Here is a 22,544-nt window from a genome sequence, read left to right as displayed (position 1 = left end):
GCATAATAAGCAGCAGCAAGTATTTGTCATTAGGTATGACGTTCACAAGTGCATAAACCCCCAATCAATTTCAGTTGGAAACAAAATACCAAGACCCGGCTGTCTCCAACCCAGCAGAAGGTCAAACAGGCCCTTCATTTACTCCCAGTGTTGGTCTGCCTGAAAACAGTCACTCTTATTATTATATTTGCTATCAGAGACCAACAAAAGCTTGAAATCTGAAGAACTGTACTATAAGATCAGGTAACTTAGTGACATATTACTGGTATTTTGTTAGAATACTATGACAGCATCCATACTTTGTAAAGAAAGTTAAGACAGAACAAAGAAAAGGGGTAGGAGGAAAAATAAAGGAAATGAAAATAAGGGAAAGAGAAAAAGTATTAAACTCCAAGGTGCTCAAAACTAAAAGCATGCTAATTGCTACAAATCTACATAACAGCAGGTGATAGCCACAAAAACATTTGGCCTTTAAAGCACAACTTTTGACAAGAAAACAACAGAACTAATTGAACAATTACAATAACCAGCTCAAAATTCTGATTTCCAAGAAGAAAGGAATAACATTATAAGTATCTATAGCAATTATGTTGACTTTTTTCCCTTTCCACCATGCTTTTTTCAGTGTAAATTCTAAAGTATAAATCTATATGAGGAATAGCAACAAGTTCTGGGGAATGATAAGGTTCCTTTATTTTACATGTCTCAAATAACAAAGAGTCCCACAAAAACCTGTTTCTTCTATTAAAAGAAATTAAATTTCTAAATGAAATACACCCCCACACTTGACTATTCATGAAGTCATACTCAGGTAATAGATTTAGTCATGAGCAGTAAATGTCAACTTACATTCTTCTGCACCAATAAAGTTATATTCCTGTATGGAAATAACATATTGTTCTTTCTTAAGAAATACAAGCCTCTGGTCCTTGTTTTGAATTTCATAATAGACCTTCACTATTTTCTTTTACTCCTTCATACAGCAGGAATACAAGCACCCTGTCAGTTTTCCTTTGAAAAACGCTATGAGCTTTGGCTAATGGAACTTTCAAGACAGCAAAAATTTCAATGATTCAATAGCACTAATGTGGACACATGGTCATTATACCCAACTTACCTAATACACTGACAAAAGCATCAAAAAGATGAAATGTAAGCAGTGGCTCTTTCAAGTGACTATAATAATCTGCTATCGTTTTAAACACATCTTTTTCAAATCCCAAGTACATCGGCTGCTTCAAATCTGAACAGTTGGGCCCTATTTTGAGTAAAAAAAAAAAAAAAACAGCAAAACATTAATGGGGCAACTAGAGATCTCTGAATTATCAGAATCTATGTATACGAGTAGTATGTACAAATCATCAAGATATACAGATATTCAGATAGTTATGATATACAGAAAAGTTGTCATGGAAAATTGACACTATATATACTGACGTTATCCATTTTGCTTAATAAATATACTTTACATTGAAATCTATTATAAAATAATGAGAAAAAGTACTGGCCTACTTCCATTTTAAAATAAATTCATTTTATGTTCTTTTGAATGCATTTTTATTAAATGCAAACAATGACAGTTTTCTTCGAAATGTTCATTATTTTCCAATCTTGATAAAACTGACCAACCTAACAATTGGCTCATATATGTAATGCATAACTTATAAAGCAAATTTTATAGGTTTTCATTATTTCATCATTTTTATTTAAAAATCCTATGTAGAATTCAGTAAAATGATCATGTTCTCCCTCTAAACTATTTTAGACTAATGAAAATGTAAACTTTTTAAAAAGATAACCCAGAAAGTGTTGTACATTGTACATTTTGTCTTGTTAATTCATTATGATCATAAACTCTCCAGTTGAGCCCCAACCAACCATCAAATGATAGCTTTTCCTGCAGAGTCAGAATGCAAAGTTAGACCAATCTTAGGATTACTGAAATAGCCTATCATATTCTATGCCAGCAGCAAAGCAAAGAAAGATCTACCAGTATCTGGGACCAAAAAGAAACAAGAAATGCTCTCTACAAAATTGGTAGCAACAATCCATTTATGAGCAAAGATTTATAACAAGTTGACAAACTGGACTGTCTATGCCTTGAGACAAATAGCAAGGGGTACCCTGAGGAACACTTTAGCAGTCCTTCCTCATTTCCATTACACTAGGGAAGAAAGAATAACTCCATTGGCAAGTTCAAGACCAGCAAAAGATTAAACAACAGTACCCAACAGACTTTGATCCCCAGGAGAACAAAAGAAATGGCCAAGATAAATTGGAAGGAAATGCTTCCTACACAATTGCTGGAACTAAGAAAAAGGATCAAGCTACCCTAAGAAGCACAGTAAGGCATTCCGGGCATTTGCATTTCAATGCACTGGGACATCATAAAGTAGGTTTTTCTGGTCTCCCTAAAAACTCTTTCAAAAATTCCATTCTCTTATAAAACTAATTGTGGGCTTAAATAATGAAATACCTATGTGTGTGAATCCCCACAATCTAGCAGCAAAGGTAGCCACCATTTTTGCCTGCTTCCTCCTGACCGAGCCCAAGTTTAGCAACTGAAGTGATCAGTTTGATACAGGCACACTGCTTAGGAATCCCTAACAAGATGAGCACGTGGCTCATTCCAAGCCACTATACCCTTCGTGAACATTTCATTAACCTTATTAAACCTATGTAATAAAAGGTTTCCCGAAAAACAAAAGCCAAAAAAAGTGCACAATGAGCTCTATGAAAGGTCATATTTTTTAAAGATCTTTTCTTTCCTAATCACCTTGAACTTTATGACTATTTTTTCTTATTCTAATTTGTCATGTTATTACTGATAGATTCTGGGAAAGAAATGCTTTAGCTTTTCTAAATTTTAATTTTTTTATCACATTCTTGTGGTCTACATGCAAGAAGAGAAACCCAGTTAAACTGGTTTTGGATTTACTTAGCACCAATCTCTCATTCTGTGGCCAGCAATGAATAAGACTGGCCAACAACTACAGTGTCCAGGCTCACATGCACATGTTCTACAGTAATTGCAGGGAACAGTTAAAGAAAGAGGTGAGCTGTAGGCTTATCCAAAGAGGAGATAATCAGCCATTAAAGTGTCATACATTCAGCCTATCCTTTTTGTTCCAATTTACATGACTATAGTGGAAATATGGACTTATTAAGGATAAGAAGAACAAGGAACAACTCGTGACTTTGATGGCCTCAAAGTAAATTTTGAGCGTCAAGAAGAATTTTGGAAAACAAGAGACTTTCATAAAGCTATTCAAAGGCTGACCTTGCCCTTTGGCTACCTTGCCCTTTGATACATAATCACTATTTTCAACACTCTCTACCTGACTGAATACCACCTCATGTATTGTAATCATTACTAAATTATCACATCTTTCCTCTCTACTGAAATTCATTTACTCTAAACATTCTTCAGAAGTTTTGTGGCATTATGTGTACAGTACACCTTGCTTAAGGGAAAATTGTACTCCTTGCTACATTTTAGTCATCACTGGAAGTCAAACATCATAAACACACCTTTGTGCAGTTTAAAATATTATAGCTTAGGTGTGTTATACTGGCCTTCTACATTCATTTGCAGCTGACCAACTTCCAGATCTTGCCAGGAGTTCAGAAATGGGCAATTTAACTTCCTATTATACTTCCTATCTCATCATTGCCAACTCTGGAGGAAGACATAATTTACGTCAAATGTTTAAACAAGAAAAATAAAAAACACTTCCCCAGACTAAAAACACAGTACATTATATCACAAAGTTTCTACAATAGTAACCAAAAGCCAGTGAAAATTCTAATAGTTAAACCCAGAGAAATTTGGGCTTCACATAAACTAATGTTGCTGTGTGAGTATTCAAAATGATAGTATATAATCATTTTCCATATAAATCCACTAAGATTACCCACATTAAGGAGAATAGCTCGTTTCATTCTATAGTCAAACAAAACTAACTACAGTTAAATCAATGATTTGGAGTCTACTAACTCAGGAATTTATACACTTATTTGTACATTCAAGTTCTATCCTAAAAAGAAGAAACTAGCCTTCTGAGGTATTTGTGAGACTTAAAAGAGTTTTTCAAAGCCACATATCACCATTACCAGCCAATCAAAGTAACTACAGCTCTTTTCCAGGAGGCTGAGGCAAGAGGACCACAAGTTCAAGGCCAATCTGGGCCATACAGGCAGCTCAAAGCCAGCCTGACTACAGAGCAGGACCTTGTCATAATAAAACAAAAACGAAACAAAAAACTTTTTATAACTCACAGCCTTTTCACTCAGTCATAAACTTATCACTAAAAGCACAGCAATCCCAAAACAATTAATTGCCAGTCTCACAGGTGTCCAAGCAATGTCCAGGCCACTGAGCAGAAATATTTTCTAATCCAGGACACTAATTTCTGTTCATTTCATAAAAGTGGTAGATAATTAGTACTTACAATTTGCCAAACACTTCATAGCTGACAGTACCCAATGAGGAAGTTCTTCTACAGGAAAAAAAAGAGTTAAAAAAATATTTCATCCAATTCTACATAAGTCAAGGAATTATATACATACTTGGTATTATAAGAATGCATTACTTGTCCAGGTAACATGAAATTGTCACTGGTTTACATATCAGAACATATGAAAGATGGAATGCTTTCCTTAGCAGTGTTATAACATGTGCTTATATAAATCACTACAATTTTCTCTAAGGAGAAAAGGTACTTTTTCAAGATTTAGTACAAATAAAAATTGAGTATTTTGTCTCAGGCAAACAAATCAGCAGAGAAATCAATTAACTCTAAGAATTATAGAAAGAAAAAAAATGTCATTGTTTGGGGGCCGGGAGTATAGCTCAGGGGCACAAGCGCCTGCCTGGCAAGTGCAACATCCTGAGTTCACTTCCCAAAACCACCACCCACCAAAAAAAATTATAGAAAGAGGAAAAACATTAGTCAACAAATGCATTTGTGAAACACGTTTCCCAAACACTCTCCAGAAAATAACTAAAGGTTAATTTAGGGTGGAGGGTTGCTCAGTGATTACATGTGTGAGGCCCCGGCTTGACCCCCAGGACCACAGAAAAAAAAGTAAATTCTATAGGTTCAAAATAAGTATCATTTTACCTGTTACTATTTTTAAAATGTTTTAGGCCAACAAAGTTCCACTAATATATTAAAACTCAGCTATTAGAATTAGGACAACCTTAAAATGACAAGAGAAATACTGCTACACAGAATCACAGCAGAACTGTTCAGAACAGTCTCTTCCCACCTGGCCCTGCCCTAGATGCTGCGGGATGGGCCAGTATCAGTAGAGGACTGTACTTGTCCTCTCTGCTCTGTACAAGTGGGAAGGTGCTGGTGAACTGTGTTACATCGATGAACCTGAGTCTTGTACAATCTTCCATTCTTTCTGAAGTATTTAATAAAACAACAGTCTGAAGACTGGTCATCTGGCTGTAGCAAAAGTATTAACCTGCTGCACTCTGAAAATGTGGAAGGCTTAGGTGTGCTGCAAAGGCCACATTAGCCCTCATTACGTGGAATTCAAGGTTACGTGTTGGTATCAACATAACAACTCAGGATGTCACCACAAACCTGCCCCTCTCTCCCACTGCCCTCCTTTCCTGACACGGGGGCTGAGGAAGACAAAGTTCTTCCACTTTCAAAGACAGGCTCTGCGCCTGTCAGGAAACAAGGCCGAAAAACCTTCTTCTGATATATTCTGTCTCCTGTGCAGGAGCCTCTGGCCCTGAATGAAGTATTTTATAAAATCTTAAAAGGTATTATACCATCTTCTCACATTCAAATGTCAGTTAGTCCCAGCCAAGTCTCAGCATCAAGAATTTGAACTAAAAGAAGAACAAATCATAGCGCTTAATCTGCTCTGGTCTGTCCCATATCCTTACAAAGGAAATTTAAAAAATCAGCGTGGACCTCTATAAGGTTTGTGGGCCTCTATAAGTACCATGACATTTCTCCAAATCAAAAACAAGGTCAGGTGGATGCTAAGTGTCTTTTATCTCCCCTGATCTGTAAGATGGCTTGATCTGTAAACAAGGCATTGAAAAAAAATTAAAGTACCTTGAACATTTGTTTTTTGTTTTTGTTTTTTGTACCAGGAATCTAATTCAGGACCTTGTGCTTGCTAGGCAGGCACCGTGCCACTGAGCCATATCACTAGCCCACCTTCAACATTTTAAGAACAACCTTATTAAAAAGAAAATAAAGTAACATAACTCAAGACCATCCCAGGTGACCTGACAAAAAGATACTGTCATGAAAAAGTAAGTCAGAGTCCTAAATGCTGGTATCACCCTCCAGTGCCCACCTGAAAACTGACTCTAGCACTCAGTTAGGTCTTAAACACACTCATGTTTCCAAGAGTGTCCCGAGGATAATATACAACCACTCGATTCCCAGGGAACTAACAGGGAACTAGCCTCTGGATGGATTCTGTTGAGGGTCTCACTCCTGGATATTCCCTTTTCTATTCCATTGTCTTTATCTAAACAATGAGGCTGAGGCAGGAGGATCACCACGAATTCAAGGCCAGCCTGGGCTATATAGTGAGTTCGAGGCCAACCTGAACTACGTGATGAGACTCTGGCCCAAGAAAAGGTTGCCAATTTTTCTCGGTCTTTGCATTTATTTGTTTTTCTTATTATTTTATTGTGGTTGTTGTTTTGATTTTTTGAGACCAGGTCTCACTGTACCATTTGGGCTAGCCTCAAACTCACTATTATCCCCTTGCCTCAGCCTCCCCAAGTGCTGGACCTGCAGGTGTATAGCAGTCCACCCAGCAGTCTTTGAATTTATTGATATAAAGTTTAGTCTTGTAATGCTAAAAAAAAAAAGTGTTAGGAAGTGAGAGAAAGATGTATGTGATGAGAGAGTGAACTTATTTAGGGTTTTGGGGGGGTGTTAAATAGAAACTGATTGGACCTGTGCAGCCAATGAATTGGCTCAACCAGAAACCAACGGGTTTGAGGCACTTACTGGACTTGTCATCAAGGATAACGACGCCCTGCTTGCTCACACTATATACATTATGGATGATGAACTTGGAGTTGATGAGCTTGAAGTCTAAAACTTCTTCTAAGGAATCCAGGCCAAGGATTTTCTGTAAACTATAAAGATAAATAGTAAATAAATTATTTAATTACTTTTCAAGAATTATTATTTAACTAAAAGCATGGCACTATAAAAGATTAATTTATGATGCAATATTTTCATATATTTTACCCAATCTTTGTGAGCAAAATGTTTACAAATGGAATAATGATAAAATAAAATTAAAAGATACCTTTTTTCACCACTAATCTGTTGCTTCAATGATTTAATTATATAATACCTTGAATTCTAAGAAAGTAATTTTACAAGCAAAAGTATTATAAAAACAAAAACTATCTCACCCAACGGTGGGAAAGTGCTCCAGTACATGTTTGTGGGGAAAAAAACTGCTGTAATAATGTTAGATTTAATTATACCTATAGTATGTGCCTCAAATAATCAGACCAAAGTATTATGCACTTATGACACGAAAGATTACAGTATTATCAGAAAGTTTAAGAACTTTTAAACTCCTATTTTTAATTGTTACAAAGAAGACAATAGAAAAGTCCCAGAATTCAGTTAAATTATGTTGGCTAAACGGCATAAGCATAAATTATACAAAGTTGAGGTTTTTATATGCAGTTTCAGAAAGTATTGCTTACTTCCCCAGCACATATATCAGAAAGTATGAAGAAAGTAGTGAAATTGCAAAATAGAAAACAATTACTAAAATGTCTCTTTTATGTCAAATGTACATACTATGATAAGGTCATCGACTTCCATATCTCTTCCACATGGGCCTCTGTCAGCTGTCTCCGGTGGACCAGACGGCAGGCCGGCACCTCGCCGATGGCGATACTGTGCCGCTTGAACCACACCTCGGAATTCTAATTCAGAATGAAGGGTTGGGAGTAACAAGAAGGGACAGAAGAAAGGGGACAGTAAGACCGAATATTTCAGTATTAGATGGTATGAGTTTTGGAGAAGTATCTTGGATTTGGCTATACATAATTCGATTTAAAATGATTAGAATTACAAACTAAATTTCTTTACATGGACCTCAGAAATGCAAAGAACAACTCCTAAGATTAGGTGATATTATAAATGAATATTCATGAATTATCAAAGAGTTATGGCATTAAGCATGACATTATCTAGATGATATTTCGAGTGGGACTTCCAACTAATCAGTGAAGTAGCAATGAAATAAAATTTTAATAATTCTAAATTAAGACAAGAAGTATCTTTCCAAACTTGCACTCAGTTGAATGATTGTTTAAAATAAGAGGTGTATTGCTTTCAAGAATGCTCTATCTTTTTAAAGTAAATATCAAATTAGTACAGTGTTGCAAAGCAGCCCAATCCCAAGCATCTGCAAAAGGCAGAAAAGCAAAGGCAAGGACAGCTGAGGACAGCTCAGGGCAGGGGGAGGGGACTGAACCCCGTTCAGCACAGGAGAAGAGCTTGGCGCTTGGTGCTTGGCGCTTGGTGCTTGGTGCTTGGCGCTTGGTGCTTGGCACGGTGAAGTATTTGCCCTGAAGCCCTCAGCTCTACCACCCCAATGTTCTCAGTAGCTCATAGCTCACATACACGCTAGTGAACATAAGTTATAACACTTTCTTTTCATAATGACAAAGATAAATTTTGACCTTTAAAGGCAAAATATATTAGAAGTCATTTCCAAAGAGTTTCTATTAATAGTTTTTAGTGTAAGAAATATTATAGAAAAATCTTACTAATCTGTGGGAGGAAGGAGTAGGAAGGTTGTATTTTTGCCTTGGTTTTGGTTTGCTTTTGTTTTTAAAAAATTATTGAATTACAAAAAATTTCAAAGGCTATATAGCTATCTGAATTTTTAAATATCTAAAACAGGGTTTTGTTTTTCATATCCAGCACATAGGTTGTTGCATTTGCCTAGCAAATCTGCTTCCAAATATATCCTTAAAAAACTTACGAATATATTTAAATATTACCTATAAAAAAAATTAAATATATCACTTTTATATTAGACATGATACAGACAATAAAAATGAAGTCATATGCTTAAAAACATGAGCCAGGCATAGTGGTACACTGTAATCTCAGCACTCAGGAGGCTGAGGCAGGAGGATCACTGCCAGTTCCACGCCAGCCTGGGGTACAGTGAGTTCAAGGCCCGCCTGAACTACAGAGCAAGATCCTGCCTCAAAAAAACAAACAGAAGTTTAACAACATAAAAAACTGTCATAACACATTAAGTGAAGAATAGAGGCTACAAAATAGCCTCCAGGACCTCATTTTTGTGTTAAAAATATGCACGGAAAAAAACAATACACAATAAAAATGTTACTTATAGTAATTCTCTCTAGGGACAGATGGCCAGGGGAGAAACAGGTTTAGGGGGATCAAGCAGGTGATGAATGTAGAACTCTGGCATAGCACTTGGAACTCCCGAAAAATTGGAAACTAAAAATAGAAGTGGCTGTCACTGGTGTCAAACCCCGAACAGCTGATGAAAATGTGCTAATGAACACTTGGTTTTCTGGGTGAGAACACCTGGAATGTTACAACTTTACAGAACCACAGAGAACAAAACAGGAAGTCAGTAAATCAACGACAGTAAAAGCACATTAACTTAATATGGGATTTTATCTCTGTGTATAAACAACACCAGGTGACCCTACAATGAAAAAATGCCTATTGAGTAACAGCTCTAGTTAAAGAGTCATATTAGGTGTTTTAATACAAATGTTCAAAAAATGTACCCGATCTCTTGGAACTTATATTTTAATTTTCTCCAGGATGGGAACTATCAACCAGACAATAACTAACTACTCCTAATTAGATATAAAGTTCTCAGATAACACTTATTCAGAGTATTTCCATTCTGTTTCTAATAGTTAATTTTGTACTGTGTGCTTCCCTGGACCGTGAGCCCTTTTACAGTAAAAAATGTGGCATGGATTACTGTCTCTGTAGAAGTTGGCACAATGCCTGGCATACAGGAATACTCAAACAGTTTTAATAGAGGACTTCCACATATGGCCTTCTCTAAATTTCAAGCACATTGTCTCTGTCTGTCTGTTAGACACTCCCATTTAACATAACCTGCCTTTACATCAATTAAACCCTGACAAATCTGCACAACCATGGAGTCCCTATCTCCATCAACAGCGTCGCTCTTGTCCTTGAATCATTTTTGATAAAAGTCTAAGCTTCTTATCTATTTTCTGCAAACTGAAACACAATGCAGTCTCTTTAGAATTATTTTTTTAACTACACTGCCTAAAAATGGTTTCATCATATCTTTGTAAACAAAACTATGTTCTGGACATCAAGTTTTATATGACTATATTAACTTAACACCTTTGTGTTTATAAAATTCTTTAAAACTACCTTATACATTTTTCCCTGTATTTTATTTTTTATGATTATCTCAATCCTGACATTATTCTACTAGGGCTGTTTCAAGGAAAAAGTATGCAAAAAAGGCTGGGGGAGAGGACTCACAGTGAGTCTGAGGTTTTTCCAAGACTGGAAGAGGCTGCCTTTGTTCATACATGGTGTCACAGGTCATTCCACAATACACCATGCCCTACCCTCTCGCTCTCAACTGATAATGATTATATGAAGTTCAGGAAAAAACAGAAAGGAAGAAGAGTAAGTCATAGAACAGACAAGAAAAGGGAGTTCAACAGAAATCTTCCCTGACAGAACATATGTAAATATAGCCCATAAATTTGGTCAAAATGTCAATGGCCAAGAGTGAAAAGCTGAAAAAGCCCATCTTTGTTAATTGGTCTCTCAACTGTTGACAATGTGCTACTGTTTTAAGGTACCTCCACACTACCATCAGGAAGAACCAAGAGAAGGGAGTGGACCAAGCCTAAGGGGCTCCTCGATGATTCCTCCCAGTAAGGGTCCCCTGTCTTTCATCCACAGCACTTACCATCACAACCGGCCTCACTGGGATGTTCTCTTGTAAAGTGCCTGGCGGGGAATCATTCCATTCTGGGAATTTAATAACACCCCTTTGGTATGGGGGCTTCTTTGGATATGGTTTCAGGGGTGAGGATGGAGGAAATCTAAAAGCCAAGAAGAAATACTCTATTACTGCAGTCAGTGGGAGATACAGATATTTTAACAATAGTTCCCGCAACTTGTATTCTTGGGGATTTATGGAATAACCCGAAATATCAAGTAATATATGGGCTCAGCATTCATCAAATCATTAAACATAGCTAATTGCAGCCAATAATAATGTGTTTTTAAAAAAAAAATGCATTATGCCCATCAAATAACATTTATAGAAAAAAGTTCTCAACTATGTGATACATTTAAAAAATAAATAAATAAAACTTGTCCTATCTTTGATTTTTGTGATTAAAGGTGCTCTTCATGGGATGCCAGGCCCTTTACTTCAGTCAGCTTGAACTCCTCATTGCCATAAAACTTTAGCCAAAACTTACAGATGGTAAGTTCCAAATACAACAACTGATAAATCTTCAGTATCTGCTAAGGAAGAGTACATTAACACAAAAGTCATTTGGCCTAATATTCACTTTATTATTTTTCACTTTAAAGAGAGTAGTAAAAAAAAAAAAAAAGAACAATAGCAGCATACCAACATCACAAACATAAACAAAGCAAAGCAAGAACATTAAAAGTGATACAGGGTTGTAAAACAAAATGATAGGAATTAACAGTGGTTGTTATATTACATATTGTTATCTTCAACTACGCTGCTCAGATTACCAGATGTAAGAATGGAAGATTGTTCAAACCATTAAAGAAAATAAAAAAATAATTATTAGATAAAACATTAGAGATAATATAGAGTTTTACCAGATAGGATGGTAGGAATTCACCAATGGTTATTCCACTGCATATTGTTGTCTTCAAATCAGTTGCTCAGATTACCAGATATAAGCATGGAAAATTGGTCAGAATATAAAAAATTTTTAGCATTAACTGTTCCTTTCAATACACCATTACACATCAGCAGTACAGCTATCCCAGTTATTCATATATATATGAACAGTCTCAAGAAACTTCAAAAAAGATGACTAATGGAGAAAAGATGAGTTTCATCTTCTCTGAAAAGAACATCTAATAACGGCACTTTACTTGAAAAGTCAGTTTTGAGTCAGTTTTGAGTCAGTAAGAAAAAAATGTGAAGTCTGGAAATCATTAAATCAAGTTAAAGATAAATAACTGAAAGCTTAAATTTCTGGTTATCAACTTACTATGTCAGTATTCCCAAAAGAGTCCAAAATATAAACTAAATGACTCTCTAAAGCCAGTCATGGTATCCTCCTTTGATAAGTAAATGCCAGCATCCAATCGAATTTCTTAAAAATCCACAATCACAACAAAAGTCCCATTTCCAGCCAAACTATGGCATTTATGTACACACTTGTGTACACACATACACACACACACACACACACACACACACCCCTCTACATAATTCCAGGCGTTTACAGACCAACCCACCTCTCAGTCCATTAAAAAGTAAACACAATCCTTCCCCTTACCCCACCACCAATACCACTCCTTACTCACCCATTCAATTCTCTTAACTATGGTATAGAAATTTTTGAACCTGAGTTCTAGGCCTGGCCTTCTCATAAACTGTATGTCTTTTGGAAAGCAAAAATATATCTAAGTCACAATCTACTCATTCCTCTAGGGAGGAATTAAATTGAATAATCTAAAAATGTCCTCCGAGGTTCAAAAACGGGTTTCTTATATTTCCACACCCCAAAACAAGTCATACCACCCAAAGACCAAAGCAGAATTTCTTATGTACAGAATTGTGATTAAAGAGAGGCCAAGAGTCCCTTCCCACCCCCACCCCTCCAAAGATGGGCTCTTTGCCTCTAGTGACATTTGTAGCTATCAACAGGAGGTCTGGAGGTGTGTTTGTTATTTTCACTGAAGTCTGCCAACTTTGTCTGAGACAAGATGCAGAAGAATTCCCTCCAGTGAATCATTTTTGTTTTGTGCACTGAAAGTTATCAACTTAATCCTAACATTTTACCATTTTAATCAGGTAGTCTCGGGCTAAAACGTCCTTTAGAGTTGACATAAAGCAAATGTCGCATTTTTCACATACGAAAATTAAGGACCAAGAGAGGAAAGCAATTTACTAAAAGCCTTGTAACTAACTGGCCAGGACAGCAAACCATCTTCCACAAGAGATTTGCAAGCTCTTTCATATGAAAATTATAAAACTACTGAAAGATACTAAAGAAGTAAATTGACAGAGAAATATGTCACATTGGTAAATAAGATTCAATATTACAAAATTTCAATTTTCTTCATGAGCATCTATAATTACAATGAAATTATAATGAAAATATGAAGTTTTTCATGAAACATGATAAAGTGACTTAAAATTCATATGGAAATGCAAAGGGCCAAAAATAATGAAGATTTGCTTCAAGAAGAAAGACAAAGGGAGGTGATTTGCCCTACAAGATATGAAGACCTGTGAAGACAATGTAGCCAGGCACTACGGCTGCATAAACCAGGGTTTCTTCATGGCAGCATCACCAACACTTAGAGCCAGTCCTTTGCTGTGGGACTGTCTTGTGTACGGCAGGACGCTGAGCAGCACCCCCGGTCTCTACCCACTGGGTATTAGTAGTACTTCCCAACATATAAATATCTGTTATATATGACCATCAAAAACTCCTCTGAATGTTGCCGAATCGTCCCTGCAGAGCTGTCCCAAGTTGAAAACCAAGGGCCTAAATGAAAATCTAAAACAAACACACATCCAGACTTGGAAACATGATTTATAACAGAATGGACATTACACAGCTATGGGAAACCATGGAATGTTCAATAAACAGTACTGGGTCAACAGTTATCCTTTTGGGAAAAATGAAATTGCCTCCCTGAGGCAGACTACCACATCTCCAAAGTTAATTACATTCCAAAGGTGTTTAGGGCAGTTCAGCTGCCCTTTGCTTCTCTGCAGTGTGATCTTGCCACTGTCAACAGGCAGGGTGCATTTTTCCTCCTCTCTGAGTCTAGTGAGGCCCTCCAAGTGTCCTGCCTCTTTGAACTATCACTTTCACATGGAGAAGTCTCCTACAAAAGTTTGGTGGGTGGGGCTGAAAGTTCCAACTCACTCCCTCAGTTTTTCCCTAATTCACACCACCATGAAAAATCATGGGCAAAATCACTGCACAATATAAAAGCAATACCACTCTGACTCTGGGTAATAAAGAGATTCTAAACAATGTAAGTATTAATGGTCCCTTTCAATGAGCTAACAGAAATTAGTAGTACAATTATCTTAGCTATCTTGTATATATATACATATATATATACATATTCTAAGATATTAAAGCCATATAGTAAAGAAAAAACTGATACATTCAATTACCTAAAATTAAGAACTTTTCTGTTCGTGGAGATGCCATAAGTATAGAGGAAAAAATAAGGGCTGGAGTGTAGCTCAGTGGTAGAGCATTTGCCTAGCATGCACAAGGCCCTAGGCTCCATCCCCAGCAATGAAAGTGACAGAGATACAGAGAGAGAGAGAGAGAGAGAGAGAGAGTTAGAGTTAGAGTTAGAGAATAAAAAGAGAGAATATGAGAGGTCTCATATTGGTATAACTGACAAAAGATTAATATTACATATATACATATATATATATTTCAAACTACTAAGACTCTATAAGAAAAAAAAATGTATAAAGAAAGACATGAACCAAGTATTTCCAGAGGTGCAATGAAGAAGATTAAATAAACATATAAAACCATACTAAATCAAGCTGCACATGGTGGTGCATGCCTGTAATCCCAGCACTTAGAAGGCTGAGGCAGGAGCATCACCGTGAGTTTGAGGTCAGAATGAACTACATGGTGAGACTCTGTCCCAAAAAAAAAGAAATTTATACTAAATCACATCAGTAATCAAAAAAATTTAAGTTAACACCATGATGAGGGAAATGAGAAGGAAAGGAAGTAAAAAGAATTAAGATATATTACATGCATTTTCCAACTCCCCACAATAAATGTAATCATTATGTACTACAAATATCTTAAAAATTTTAAAAAATCACAATGAAGAGTATCTCAGACAGACCAGACTGGACTGGCAAAATAAAATATTTTCTACTAGTGGAATAAAAATGAGTATATGCACTATGGAAAACAGTCTGCTATTACTTAGGAAAGAGGGACATTCACATATCCTCCAAATGTAATCTTCTCCTGTGTAACTCTGGTACCCTAGAGGCAACTGTCACATGTGTGCAGGAGGTATGTCCATCGCGGCTCACAGCAGTATAATTTATAATAGCAAACAAGTGGAAGTCAGCCACATCTCCACTAACCGATGATAGGTTGGTTCACCAGAGTCAAAATATTGATAACCTCTCAAGATGTGCAAATTGTGGGTAAGCAGGGATCTGTTTTCTGTTATTATACAAATTGTTCAGGTACAATTCATATACTCTTGTATGAAAAATACGTTTCTCAATAAAATTGAAAACAAAATTTTAAAAAAAGAGCAGAGCTCCCTCTACTGGTCTTCCTTTGTTTTTGCTTTAAAAATTGTATAAAACATGTCTGACTTAAAAAAAAAGAAATGTAGCTGGGTACGGTGGTGCATGCCTTTAATCCCAAAAATCTAGGAGGCTGAGTCAGGGGGATCACAAGTTGAAGCCTAGCGTGAGCAACTTAATGATTGAACAATACCCTGTCTTAAAATAAAAAATGAAGAGTTAGGGATGCATCTCAGTGCAAAAGTTCAATCCCCAGTACCACCACCAAAAAAGAAAAGACGTATCTTTCACAAGGAAAGCAACCATTTTAAATAGCATCAAAAAACATGAACTACTTAGACCTAAAGCTAATAAAACATATACAAACTTAGAACTACAAAATACTACTGAGAGACTAAAGGGCTTTTTTAAAAAAAAAAAAAGATGTACCATATTCATGACGTAGAACACTCAAATTTGTTAAAATACTAAATCTCCTCAAACTGATCTACTGATTCCAAATAACTGCATTTAAAATCCTAGCAGGAATTTTTACAGGAATAAACTTGCTAATTCTAAAATTTATATAGAAAGGCAAACAAACTAAAATAATCAAAGCAATTCTGAAAAAGAACAAAGCTGGGAAACACACTACCTGATTTCAAGATATAATGTGTTCCTCTAGAACTAAAAAGAAAACAGGGACTGGGGATTTAGCTCAGCGGCACAGCGCCTGCCTGGCAAGCGCGAGGTTGTGAGTTCAACTCCCAGTACCGGAAAAATTAAAAAAAAAAAGAAATAAAAAAAATAAATATAAAGCGCACCAGAAACAAAAACTGCAAGCAGGCATGGCCCCATTTACCACCCACCATGATTCCCTGTGAGACCTTGTGCTTCCCATCTCCACAACTCTGGGCTCTGCCCTTTGTGGCCCTGTCTCTGAAAGGGATATATGGGTTCCTTGATTCTGATCTCAGGAGTGAGGCCTGCACTGACACACAGGGGCAGGTAGGAGTACCTGAGGCACCTGGGTGTCTGCATGGCACCTCTTGGTGCTTTCTCGTTCCACTGTAACTGCAAGTGGATCGGTGTAGAAACAGCAGTCTGGTAAGTGCATGGTTATAAGTGCAAGTCACCCTGGCAGGTGAGGCACTCAGCAGGTGATGGCTGTGGGTGAAGGCACTCACAATGCAGACAGGAGCAGGATGAGCACCAGCCACAGCCAGAACAGCTGCAGTGACAGGGGTTAGAGTCTTCCCAGTAACTTCATCTCGGAGGTCTGCCCCCAGGGAGAAAGCAACCCGCACACGTGGGGAAGTGGATCTGTGCACAAAAGAAACAGACTGCTGGCCACAGAGGTGCGGGCTCATCTCTCCCTTCAGGAGCCTGACAGCCCCAGCTGCTATACCCTTCCCACTTCCCCCAGGCTGCCTCCAGCCCAGCACAGAGCACAGCAGGTAAGGGAGCCAGGCCATTCCTAGCCAGGCAGCAACCTTTGGTTGCAGACCCCCCATCAGCCTAGGACCCTGTGGTCCTAGGCTCCTCCTACCCAATTCTTCTGCTCTCCACTTTGACCAAGCTCGTACTTGCCTCAGTCTGAAGGCTCCCTCCATCAACTCCCTCCATCCCCACATTAAGTCTCTTACATATCAAATCCATCCTAGCATCTCATTCTCAGATGGCCTATACTATGGGAATCTTCCACTGATTCATAATGCATGTGTAAAAACCTCATCTCAATGCAAGAAATGTAAGTACCTCCTATTACCACTAGGTGACAGAGTTACAAGAACTGGTGACAGTTTTCCCCCTTCAGAAACTTAAAAGGGCCTGGCAACTATGGGCTTGAGGTCAAACCCCATCCCTTGTACGGGAACACAACCATGATGCCAATGCACTTACATACTGCCTATGGCTGTTTCCACTATAAACCACGGAGGTTCCAACAGATTGTATAACTCTCATGACTTACAGGTATTTACTATCTGGCCCAGTACAGGCCAAGCCTGCTGACCCCCAGGCTGGTGAAAAGAGAGTCTCTACTCCCTTACCCTTTATTTCCTGAGTATTTCAGACATTTAAATCTAGTGCCTGAAGAACTGATCATCACAGCGCAAGTGCTGATATTATTTAGGTGTCAACTGTAACACCAACTGAAGCAAGATGAAATAGATTGTCAACATGTTTTTCAATTAATTCTGCCATGATGCTTTTTTTAATATGTATGAAACAGTTAAGAACTCAGAACTTGATGAAATGTGTAAGAGCAAAAGAAAAATAAAATGACACACATTTGGGGCTTTCCTATAAAAACAAAAGAGGTCCACTAGAGGGAGTGCATAGTCCATTAATTTGAAGAGTGAGCTAACTGAAACAGGTCCCTGCAAACAAACCTACAGGACAGTGATGAATTTCTCCCAGAAAGGAATGCTGTACTCATATTCTTTGAGGAGAGAGAAGGGTAGTAAAAATGGTCAAGGTGTGATACACACATTTACCAATTCCCCAAGATGTAATTATTGTGTCCCAATAACACACAGTAATAAGATGAATAATGACTGAGGGTTAATATACCTCAAGTATATTATATATGTTTTATACTATGTTTTATACCTAGTGGTGTAATAGGATGTTTTATACTACAGGAACAAATAGACACTTTTCAAATCTCTGGCTCATCAGGCTACAGTAAAATTCACATGTACACACTTTTTCTGGTGTGCAAGCATTGTTCTATCAGTCTTAACACATGTCCATATTTATGTGACCACCATCACAACCAGAAAGCAGAACAATTTCATCACTTCTAAAAACACTACTTCCCCCATGTATGCTATTTATCCAATTCAAACACAGGATATTGAGGTTATTCCCAGCTATTAGCAATTATTAATAAAGCTGCCATAAACATTCAGTTGTAAGTTTCCATGTGAACATTAAGTTTTCACTGCTGTAGGGTAGATATTCAGGGGTGGGAATGCTGAGTCACACAGTAGGTACTTAGTAACCGTAAGAGAAACTGGCAAGCTCTGTTCCAAAGTGATGGTCGATCTAGGTTTCCCACCAGCAATGAGTTCCAGCTGCTTTGCATCATCCTCGCTAGCACAGGCCACTGTCTTCTGGTAGACATGTGGTATTTCATCAGGGCTTTAATTTGCTCTTCCATTAGGCTAACTGTGTTAAAACATCTCTTCAAGGGCTATCTGCTATCTGTGTATTCTCAAGTGTCTGTTCAAGTCTTTTGTTAGTTTTTTTTAATTGGTTGGTCACTTTGCTATTGCTGTTTATAAGTCATTTACATATTCTTCATATTCTTCATTCATCATCCCATATGTGGTTTGCAAGCATTTTCTCCCCATGTATGGCTTGTGCTCTTATCCTCTTAAGAGTCTTATTATCTGAAATATTTAAGACCAGAAGTGTTTCAGGTTTCAGAGTTCTCCAGATTTTAGAATATTTACATGGACTTTACCAGTTGAGTATCTCTAACCCAAAAACACTGAAATCTGCAAACCAAAATCTGAAATACTCTGAAGTCCTTTTTTTTTCTTTTTAACAGAATCTTGTAAATGTTACCCAGGATGATGATGAATTCCTGGGCTCAAGTAATTTCCCTTGGTCTTGTTAGTAGCTGGGACTCTAAGTGTGTGACAAAACTTTCTGAGCAACACATCCAATTTCAAGACTGATTATTTTAGATCTTATTCTCAGGCAGCATGGAATTATCATGGTACACTTCCATTTTTAGAAACTTACATTAGATTTAAATAATACCACATAATTATCTGTTCACATACAAGACAGGCAGACATGACAATCAGTATGAAATTTCTTTAACCAAGACATTTCTGGTGTTTTGTTTAAACATTTTAAAGGGACGAGTGGTTCTCTAAGGATGAAATAGACACCTGTCTATCCCATAGGGTTGTCATGAAAAGATCTAGAAGGATTTTTTTTTCTGATCTGAGGATCAAACCCAGGTGACTCAAGAGCTCTACCACTGGTGACTCAAGAGCTCTACCACTGAGCCACATCCTTACAAAATTTCTTATGAAAATATAACATAGTTGTTATGGCTTGTTTCTAGCTCTTCCTCCAAGCCTTGTGTACTCATAGGTGGGGCTTTTCAGAGGTTCCTGGATCTAGAGTGTGTGAACATGAATTAAGGAATATGAATTAAGGATAAGTGATAACTAAACTAGTCTACTGACTGGCTTAGCATACCCTGAAAGTGGGTAGTACCAACCAATAGGCTTGTAGTCCAGATTGGGTAAAAGGGATAGAAGGAAGGCAAGCTTGCTGCTTCCTACCTGCCCTGCTGTGGACTGTTTCTCCTCTGCAATAGTTCTCTGCCATGTCACCCTGCCTTGGGGCCAGCTATGGGCTATGGACTGAAATCCCTACAAACTGAGCTAACAAACCGTCGATCCTTTAACTTGTGGTTATCAGGTATTTTGTCCCAGCAACAAGAAAGTAACCAAGACAACAGTATAACTGGTTCTCTTCTGCAATTACATAGGGTACCGAAGCTTTGTTAAGAACAAAAAATAGCTGAGTATTCATTAGAGACATCTAAGGTTATCTTCACCAGCAGCAAATCCAGAACTCTTTTTAGCTATAAGTGTTGGGAACAACAAAGTGACAAAAAAATAATGCTGACTCCTTCTCTACAACATGTACTTATTACTATCATCCAAACAGCAGAATCTTGCTTTGTTTTCTCTTTTTTTTTGGTTTCTTTGAAACAGGATCTCACTATATAGTCCAGGCTGGCCTTAAACTCACTACATAGCCCATGTTGGCCTCAAACTTTCAGCGATCCTGCTGCTTCAGCCTCCCAAGTGCTGGGACTACAGGCATGCGCCAGGCATTGTTTTGTTTTCTTGCACACTCAATTCACTTTCCCTTCCATTTTCCACACTTAACTCCGGTTCTTAAAAAAAAAATCATAGCCAACAAATTTACATGCATTAACTGAACAAATATAATACATACTTCTTAAGTCTAACATAGTTTTTGATCCATTTGAAAATAAAGGATTTACTGATCATCTTTGCTACAAAATCATCAAATACATATATATGTAATCACTCTCTTAAAAAATATAATTAAGTGCTGTGAATGTAACATTAGTGATAGAACACTTGCCTAACGTGCATAAGGCCCTGGTTCTGACAGGCAAGAGAGACTATACTTTCTTTTTTCTAACTCCATATTAACAGAAGTTCACTTAAGCTGTAGTTGACCCCACTCTTCACCCCTTCCCTGTGGTTAGTTATCAACCCAGTTAAAGGAGAGCAGACTCATAAAATGGGAACAGAACAAAGAGGACAAATTGGGAAGTATACTAAAAGTTAAACTGGAATGGTCATCTGGATTCTGGCTGTCCAACAGCTTCTGGGAGAAGTAAACTTTGTGATAGTTGTGTGACATTTTTGTAAGATTCCCAAAAATGAGGTAATGGTTACTATGGAAACCTAAAAATGTACTTAAACAGAAGCTGAGACCCACATTGGGGTAGACATCTTCTCTGGCTCCTGGTTAGAGACTGTCTGTCAGCTGGCCCACTAAAGTTTTGTTCATTCCTGCTCTTTCTGTCTCTTGTGAATGCCGGTCTCATTGAACTTGCTTGCCGTATCAGTTCAATCGCTGACAGCACAAAATACACATACACACACACACACACACACACACACACACACAATGCAGAGCATTTATATTTCACATATCTTTTTCTAATTCTACAGACCCAGGGTATCACTTCTCTCTTGCTGTATCTATTTAAGTATTTAGGCTAATTACATTGCCCTTACTTCCTTTATTGGAGAACTTTTTGAACAAGATACCTTATTATTTAATATGTCTTACATCACACTTAATGCTATACAGGAACTCTATATAAATATAAACACATGTGACCCACATCAAATGTTTCTTGTTTATTATTCTGTGTTTACTGATCACTAATGTATTTGCTAAGCTAAGTCAACCTCATCTTATAGAGAGAAAGCCTAGCACACATAAGAACCACAGGCTTCAGAGATAAATCTCAATTCAAATCATGAGTCTTCCACTAGTAACTGGATGGCTTTGAACAAGTCAGTCAACTTCAGCCTTACTAATTTCCTAACCTTTAAAATTAGGACACTATCGCCTACATCTACAGATGCTAAATTAGAAGATGCAATACTTGGTGAGTCTAGATGGGTCGGGGATATAGCTCAGTGGCACATGCACCTGCCAGGCAAGCACAAGGTCCTGAGTTCATTTCCTGGTACCAAAAAAAAAAAGAAAAATAGAATACCACAGATGCTCTGGTATGTTAGTTTCTTTCTTCTCAGCAAGAACTTTCCAATGTCCTTCCCAGCTCTTCTATGCAGTTGGATCTTTAAAAGCATGTTCCTGCATTCTGCAACTTTATAGACTCTCCATCTGTCTTCAAATCTAACCTGCCTCTAGCTCATATCCTCCTCTTCTGGGTTCATAACTTACCCAGCACCATTCCTCAAGGGAGAGCAGTTGGCAACATGGCAGGCACATAGGGCAGCATGGGCAGCTCTTCCCAGAGCACTGGTATGTAACAGTAAGATCTTAAGCACCAGTCACAGAAGCCTGCATGTGAAGCAGCTGGCTACACACTCATTAGCTGACTTTCGATACAAAGCACAGGTACCTTCACAAATAATTTACGCATCTAAATAGATTTTGCCTGAAATTAATCTCGATAACTGGTAAAAAGTCAAGGGTAACTTACAGAACCTCCACCTAGAAATGAATTTTCAGGGGATAAGTAACAAAAGAAAATACTGCTCCCTTTATGATTCACAAGTATTCTTTTACAGAAACAAGAAATGATTGCTATTGCCCCTCTGTATCCTTGGGTTCTGCATCTCAGAGTCAATCAACCAAGGACCAAAAATATTTGAAAATAAAATTCCAGCCAGGTACAGTGTTGTGCACCTGCGGTTTCCAGCTATTTGGGAGGCTGAAGCAAGAGGATCACTTAA

The 22,544-nt window shown here is 37.5% G+C and overlaps 1 protein-coding gene across 2 annotated transcripts in view; it reads right to left on the bottom strand.

Moving 5' to 3' along the window:
• The window catches only part of Depdc1b (DEP domain containing 1B), a 64,441-nt gene that overhangs the window by 30,442 nt on the left and 11,455 nt on the right, over window positions 1-22,544 (bottom strand). For both annotated transcript variants that reach the window (XM_005392659.2, XM_005392660.2), the window contains exons 3-7: window positions 10,984-11,119; window positions 7,815-7,942; window positions 6,999-7,129; window positions 4,452-4,499; window positions 1,118-1,258 (exon numbers count right to left, since the gene is read on the bottom strand). In XM_005392659.2, the coding sequence (XP_005392716.1) occupies window positions 1,118-1,258; window positions 4,452-4,499; window positions 6,999-7,129; window positions 7,815-7,942; window positions 10,984-11,119 (584 nt within the window). The remainder of the gene's footprint in view (window positions 1-1,117; window positions 1,259-4,451; window positions 4,500-6,998; window positions 7,130-7,814; window positions 7,943-10,983; window positions 11,120-22,544) is intronic.

This window comes from Chinchilla lanigera, unplaced genomic scaffold (assembly GCF_000276665.1).
Source record: "Chinchilla lanigera isolate Chin_1 unplaced genomic scaffold, ChiLan1.0 scaffold00045, whole genome shotgun sequence".
Lineage (NCBI taxonomy): Eukaryota > Metazoa > Chordata > Mammalia > Rodentia > Chinchillidae > Chinchilla > Chinchilla lanigera.
Note: the sequence above shows the minus strand (reverse complement) of the source record. Positions and strands in the feature narration are given on the sequence as shown.